Raw genomic sequence first — 7,993 nt, forward strand, 5'->3', positions numbered from 1 at the left:
TACTTTAGTGACATAGTTAATTCTTTAGCATTGCAACAGTTCATGTTACTCATTCTTCTTATCTTTAATTTTCGCTGTTCTTTTAAGTTTAGGACTAGATTTTAGTTCAAATTACTCAACAATAACTGGATTAGGTATAAAGGAGAATTCTCTTATGTAAATACATGTATATATTATGTGTTTATATATTATGTACTCTAGTCTGGTTTTATTAGCATTGGAATTAGGTAATGTAGAATAATGTATATACAGTTCATAGAATTCGAGTTTGAGTATGGTTTGGAAATACTAGTACACAGGTTGCTCCTACGTAGAATAATTTTTTCAGTTTGAGGTTTTCCTATTTGCTGATGGCATTCATTCAAGTTTAGATAAATATTTGCTACTGACATGAAAGCAGAAACAATTGAAATAAACTTTTGAACTAGAGGACGACATTCCTTCACAGAAGTTACTAAAATTATTTGAACGTTGTCTGTATCTGATATTTTGTGAAAGGGAATTTTCCCATTAAAATAGTATATAAAATTCTCTCTCTCTCTCTCTCTCTCTCTCTCTCTATCTCTCTCTTCTCTCTCTCCTCTCCTCCTCGTCTCTCTCTTCTCTCTCTCTCTCTCTCTCTCTCTCTCTCTCTCTCTCTCTCTCTCTCTCATGATAATCACAGGAGTTAGTTTTTAGTGAAATTGCTTAACCTTATAAAAGAAGTAAAAATCAACAGACTCAGCTTTTATGGGCTTTATCATACATAAGTTGAAATTTTTATTGCCTTGTACAAGTTTAGACATGCAAGGGAATTTTGTATATTTTGTATGCAGATTTCCACGTGCAGTATGTAAAATACATATTTTTTATGGCATGGTATTATTTTCTTTGTTTAAGGTTGAATATAGATATCCCAGGCAACATTCCAATAATGGGATTTAACAGGGATTTGCCTTTGCTTTTTCCTGTTTTGTTGTGTTCAAATTAGGATAGTTTTCATCTTTGGTTGTCAGATTATGCAAGGTTGATTTATAACAAGCATATATTGAGAGCATATTTTAGAGATTTATTAGAACAGCACTGGTATCATCAATTATTGTCAGTGAATAGACTGATCCTTACTCCTTTTGATGCTTATATTAATGAGTTGAGTAGTTTAGGTAATGATAATCTTTAGGTAGCTTTATTTATAATAACCCTTTTGCACATTGATTGACTGGCTATGTAAGCAATAAAAGTATGTAGACTAGTACTTTAAAAGTATTCCTTTGCTCGTAGCAGTTTTATTTCCCTGTGATTTTCCATTGATAATATTTAGAGCTACTAACCTGACCTCCCTGTGGTCTTTCCCCAGTCCAATCACACTATAGGAACTGGCCCTGTTCCTAAGTATGGTTGTAATGCCTATGGAGCTAAGGTTTCTAAGCCTGTAGCTCGCAACAACATGATTAACCCTAAGGTAACTGTAACAAGTAACCAACTTTGTATTCAATTGATGGTGTTCCCTTTTGTGCTTATGGTGTGATTTGTATCTCTTCACAGTATGCTTTAAGTGCACTGACGCTTCTTACGTTTATTATTTTCTACCCCAATATATGATGTTCCCCTTTATTGTTTTCATACCCAAAGCTGTTCTGAACATCAAAGAATATGGTTTGCTTATCATTTAGTTCTATTTTCAAAATGATGTGTCAGACTCATTTTAGTCCGACATGTTTCAGTTTGTTGCTGAATGTACATAAACAGAAGAGATGCCACTCTTTTTCCTAATTTGCAGGTACTAATGCTTTGGCATAAATCTTCCAGGTCACTTGCATTTTCATTGGAGTTCTTTACACTGGTCTGTTGATTTTCAGTAGCTTGTAATGCTATTAGAAATTGTGCTTAAGATATCTGTTAGTAGATGGAGGCTGATATTATTAGCTAGTTAGAAAATGATGTCCTAATGCATTATGTAATCTAAAGCTAATCAAGAGATGCATAATTAGTCAGAGTACAGTATTCTGGTTATTTATTTTACTTACAATTTCTTAATGTGAAAACCGTAACACTAAAAATTTCTTAGTGTGAAAACCATATCCAATTTTAATCTTCAGACCTCAAAATCCAATGAAAATGTAATTCTTCGTTTACAATTTATGTACATTTTGTGGACTCAAGTAAAGAAAACCTTATGGCTATATAGTAAATATTATGTAGATTGAAGCATGATTATTTCTTTCTTGCACATGAAAGTACTACATGTATATGTTATTATCAGACCTGCACCAAAATCTGTCTTACTTTATTATAAATATCTAAGATTGTGTTCCAGTTGTAATTTACTGCTTTTATTTATTATTGTATTTGACTTTTGCATATCTTTTTATTGGTGGAGGTGTCTGTCTTGTGTAGGTGCATGCCTTAACACTTACATCCAGATATCAAATGATTATTGACTGTGTACTTACAAAATCTTAACTTTTAATACTTTAATCAATTATAATGCATTTACAAGATTAACTTTACTTTTGTAAATATATTTCAGTTTATATCATGTTCAGATGGTATTTTTAAGAACTCCAATTCAAGAAAGTGATCACAAGGAAAATGGTTTCTTTGTGTTAGTGTGACACATTTGTAAATATCCTTTGTTCATTTTGTTAAAAAAAGTGTTTTTATGTTTTAGGTAAAAAACATTAACTTGATATAGCCCATTTGTGTGCACCATCCAAATCTCAGAAAAAGAAGATTTGGCGCTCATGCAGATTATTGCAGGGGCCTCTTGCCCTGTAGGTCTTACATAATTATTTGAATCATTCCTTCTGTAGTCTGATATAGCTTAGACAGTCCAAGATTGTTTGGGAGGAGGGTAATTCTATTACAATAATGATTATGTATTGAAGATATAAAATTTTCATTTAAAACTTATATTTATTACATCACAAATCCATTACAGTACTAAAGCAGGTCCTGATAAAGGATACTTAAAGAAACTAAGGTCAAAAGAAGAATAAGCAGCCAAAAATTATATCAGAACCCTGTTTGAAAAAGAATTGAAGGTGCCTGAAAATGTGTGTGAGAATTTATGTAAGAAGTGCACCTACCTATGAAAGTACTAAATCAATCTGGAGACCTTGCAAATTGAGATTGTAATAGTGTAAGGATAGTGATTATGGTTCTTGTGAACCAGTACTAACCTGCTTGGAACTGCTAACCTCTAAAAAAAATGAACTTTTTAAATCCAAAGTGATATATTATGAGGAATAAACTAGTTCTTCTTTTAGTGAAAGAAGGTGAAGGCATACAGTGATGGGCTTAACCTTGATCTGAGATGAAGGTCATACTCTTGCAGTAGCAAGGGAAGGACAGAAGGGTTGTCAATCCTGAGAGGCAAAGTTATCACCTTAGAGGAAATCCATTTGAAGAGGTTATATGTCTCTAGATGCGTTGAAGTGAGAGTTGGAAGATAAGATTCTTTACATTGAAGAGGCTCCTAAGAACAAGCAATCACCAGTTACCTTAGACTAAGATTGCTTGAGCTGACCTAAAAGTCCAAACTGGTTGTACGTGCTAATTGTAGAAAATTTTAAAAATTGATCGAAATCCTTAACTGTAATATCTACTTTTTGGAAGAAGCCAGCCATACTATGGGGCATGCCTGGTGTCACCTGTGGGAGGAGCCTAGAATAGGAAAGGCATTCAGGATTGAACTTGGTTTGAGTTAAGATATGAAGGCTAGTAGGTAGGGTTCTCCTGACAGTTGATAGCCTACATTTATCAAAAGTAGATGGAAAGGTTGGCACCATATTCATTTCAACTTGAGTAGTGTCTTGTCCCTGGAAAATGAACACGTCATGCTTTGTCTAAGTGAACTGAAGAACTGAAGACCAAAAAAGCCCTCCTATTCAGTATTTACTCCATGACTTCAGCTGTCTTGTTACTATCTAAGACCGCCACAGAACTCGAAAATCATTGTTGTGAGGTACTGTTCATCCAAACCTGTCAGGCTGCAGTGGAAAAGAGGACCCAGAAAAGGCTGAGAGAGACTTAAATCCAAGAATTGATAGGAGGGTCATCTCTCCTGAGCCCTTCATACAAAGAGCAAATCTTGTAGATCACAAAATTATTCCTCTTGAAAGCATGAGACTTTGAGCTGTAGGACAGCCAGATGTCTCCTGGTTAAAAGAAAAAGTCAAGACTTGTAGAAGCTGCTTGAAGGTTCGAAGAAGTTGGTGAGCCCTTAATAATATAGTAATCTAATTCAGTTGACAAAATTGGTATGGTGATGCTGTCTTGTGTGGGTGAACATCTACCAATTGAGCATGATCCTTTGTGAAACTATGTGGAGGAGTAGGTAGGTAAACCATAGAGGAGGATTAGCAACTGAAACCCGCAAGAAGAAGTGGATGTAGAGGCCTTCCTGTCAAGAGCCCCATTAGTGCATTCCTGATCCTGATATCGTGTGGAAGTGTTGCATCATCGGAATACAGAACAATCTTGTTTTTTAGGCCAACAACTATATCACTTGTGTACACTAAAAGTAACAGTGGACCAAGAACACTACCCAGTGGAACTCCAGACACAATAGGTCTTGGTTCACTAAAGATCCCATCAACAGCAACTCGCTGCTGCCTACCTGTAAGTAAATAATAAGTTTTTCGGCAACTTTGAAGAGCACAGGGAGAATAGACATTGGCCTGTAGCTACTGCAGTCTGCAGATATGCTACTGTATGGGGCAGGCACTTTATTACTAAGCTTGCTGTCATTCACAAAGATATTATATTGACATAAAAATCTATAGACTAGATATTTTTGGAGACAACACACTAGAAACTTTTCTGTAAAAACAAAAGGAAGAAACCATCAGGATCTTCTCCACCCCAGCTATCAAGATTATCCAGAATTTTTTCAACATCCCTCGATCAAAATGCAAATTTTGTAAGAATATGTTCAGGATGACAAGTATCTGGGAGAGGGACATCCTCAGCTGATTATACTTAGCTTCAAAAGCTCAATGAAGCAGTTCAGCCTTTTCCCTGTGGCCAGTAACCAATCTGCCATCATTTATTATTTTACAGCACAGCGAGACTCAACAAAAATATTGTAATTTTCACCGAATGATTTCATCCCCATGTGTTGAGTTTGGTCTGTTTGTCATGTACGCTTGTCTACATGTATCATCAAACCATGGCAAGTCATTTGCCTTGAAGTTAATGACCTTTCTAGGGACATTCCTTATTAAAATAGCCATGGGCATTTCATTTAATTTCTTCTGGGATCAAGATCTAATATAGCACTTAAATATTAAGTGTGTTACAAGCTTTAAAAATGCAATCTCAGTTGACTCCAGATTTCACCCAGACCATTTTTCCAATGGTGGCACATTAGGAAAATACTTATTGACAGATATCCCCATCTCACTGGTGCAATGATCAGAAGTGCCTGTACAGTGGAACCTTGGTTTTCATAAATAATCTGTTCCAGAACATCTCACGAAATCCGAAACAATAATTCCCTTAAGGAATAATGTAAATTCAGTTAATGCGTTCCAGACACCAAAAAATATTAACAAAAAAATATCTTTTTTGGGATGATAGTTCTCCACAAAATTATTTACATCACTCCACTTTGCAAACATGTCCTTAATCACTGAAGTAGGCACATTATGAATGCCTGTTCACTTTCTAAATTTTTCCAACCAGCCTCTGCTGGCCTTAAATTCACTAACAGCAGCACTTGTTGTAGGCATTTTCTTACTGAGATTGGGATGCAGCATCCCCAAACACTTTGCTACAAGTTCTTTTTTAAATTCTATAGTGTTTTTTAATTTTTTTCACAGAAGAGCAGGCACTTGAAACTTTCTTTGGCCCCATTATGGCTATTTAGCAGTTGCACATGGATAAAAAAACACGCACAAGAAAACTAATATAAAAGCAGAATGGGTCATGAGAGAACACTAGATGCTTTGTATGGGCACTCGATACGAGGCCTAGTCACTAGGTGGGTGCTAGATACGAAATCCTAGGATATGTATGAATCCCAAGTCAAAATTTTGTTGGAAAAAGTCTGAAATCTGAATTATACGAAAGCCAGGTTATATAAAAACCGAGGTTTGACTGTACATATATATATTATATATATATATTAGATATATATATATATCTATATACTATATATGTATGGTATATTAATAATATATATATATATATGTTATGTACATAAACGTAATTTTATATACCTTAATACATACCATACGTGCATACAGTCCAGTACCCCGGTTATGATGGGCTCGGCTTACGACGTTCTGAGGTTAAGGTGCTTTTCAATTCCATTCATCAGAAATTATTTCCAGGGTTACAACGCCTACAACGCTCACCTGGCAGAAGAAATATGACACCAAAAATGCAAAATAATTAATATTTGAATTTTTTTTATGAAAAATGCAAAAAGAATGCACTTTACATAGTTTTCAATGCACCCAAAGCATTAAAAGTAAGGTTTTCTTAGGATTTTTTGACGAGGTTCCGGCTTACGACGATTTTCGGGTTACAACGCGTATCAAGAACAGAACCCCCGTCGTAACCCAGGGACTGCCTGTATATTCACAGACCCTGGACTTAACAATAGCTGGAACATCTGTCAATATGATGTCCAATCTATTACCAGAAATGTGTGTGGATTCCTTTTGTTAGCTGGATAAAATCAGAGGATACACACAGAACTCAAGGACAGACTGGCCATGTTGATATTTGGAATTTGAATTCAGCCACTTACTGTGCTTTGCATTATAGTCTCCACAAATAATATATATTAATCCTTTCCAATATTTGGATTGCAGTAAACAGCAAATACAAAAACATTGTAGAATTTACTGAAAATTTTAAAACAAAAGCCTCATGGTAACTATACTCCAAATTTTTCTGATGATAAATAGGTCGTCCAGACTTGGCATATACAGTCATACCATGTGCATGTGGGATGTTACAACAATAAATAAAGTCAAGGCCATCAAACCTATGGATTAAAGACAACCTTTGGCTTGTTACTACTTACAAGATTCTCAGATAAAAACATCAAATAGTAGTTACAGGCACAACTCTGAAGGCCGAGAAAATTTTTCCTTAAAAGCCCCAAATATTTGAGTAAAGCACTTTTCAGTTTTTGTTACTGTAATGAGTAACAGGCCTAGGGGTGAACTTGATGTCTCTCGAAAGAATTAAAATTAACAACATTAAATCAGTAACAAAATAAATAAATATACTCATAACAACAGTAACATTGTAAAAATCAACAGAACAATAAACAACAATACCATCAATAATAACATTATTTACAAAAATTCTGTTGTAAGTATAAATAAACATGGCCAATGCATTGAACAAAGCATCGTGAGCATCTGGTCGACAAGGTGGGGCTGGCATACCTTGTCAGGCCTGCTGCAACAACTGGAGGAGGACAGTCAGAATGGATTTAGAAATTATAAAATGCTCAAAAGGAAAAAATTAAGTAAAGACAAAGGCACTTTCCTGATAATCCACCAAGGAACTTTTTCATTTTCATTATCCTGTTCTACACAGTTGAAAAAAAAATAGGAGAATGAATAAAAAAAAGGAAAGAGGATAAATGCCTGATTGTACGCTCAGGCATGGGAACTCAACCCCAAGAAGATAGAAGGCCATGTTACAATGGCTACGGTACAGACAGTCCAAGGTTGGAGAACAAGGTTTGTATTCAGATTAACCTTCTCTTAGAAGGGCTGCCTACCAAGGCTAAAGGTCCCTTCTACCTGCTGGTTTGATTTCTGAGTGTCCTTCTAAAAGAGTTGCCTGCCAAGACTTAAAGTGTCTCTTCTATCCTAACTCAGGTAGGCAGGAATGTCACCCTCTGAAGTGAATGTTGCTAAAAAAAAAAGCCACATTAACCCACTACCCAATACAAAGAATGAAAGTAGAAAAGGAAAATAAAATAGGAAAATTTAATCAGAAATTATACAGATTAATCTTCAATGATAACAAGAATCTTAGAATG

General features: G+C 35.2%; 1 protein-coding gene across 6 annotated transcripts in view; it reads left to right on the plus strand.

The window, feature by feature from the left end:
• Positions 1-7,993, plus strand: part of LOC135201400 (neurobeachin-like) — a 562,670-nt gene that overhangs the window by 102,949 nt on the left and 451,728 nt on the right. For 5 of the 6 annotated variants that reach the window (XM_064230269.1, XM_064230271.1, XM_064230274.1 and 2 more), the window contains one exon: positions 1,337-1,441. The exons of the other annotated variant lie outside the window; for it this stretch is intronic. In XM_064230269.1, coding sequence (XP_064086339.1) covers positions 1,337-1,441 — 105 coding nt within the window. The remainder of the gene's footprint in view (positions 1-1,336; positions 1,442-7,993) is intronic. 6 annotated transcript variants of the gene reach the window in all.

Source organism: Macrobrachium nipponense, chromosome 28 (assembly GCF_015104395.2).
Source record: "Macrobrachium nipponense isolate FS-2020 chromosome 28, ASM1510439v2, whole genome shotgun sequence".
Taxonomy (NCBI): Eukaryota; Metazoa; Arthropoda; class Malacostraca; order Decapoda; family Palaemonidae; genus Macrobrachium; species Macrobrachium nipponense.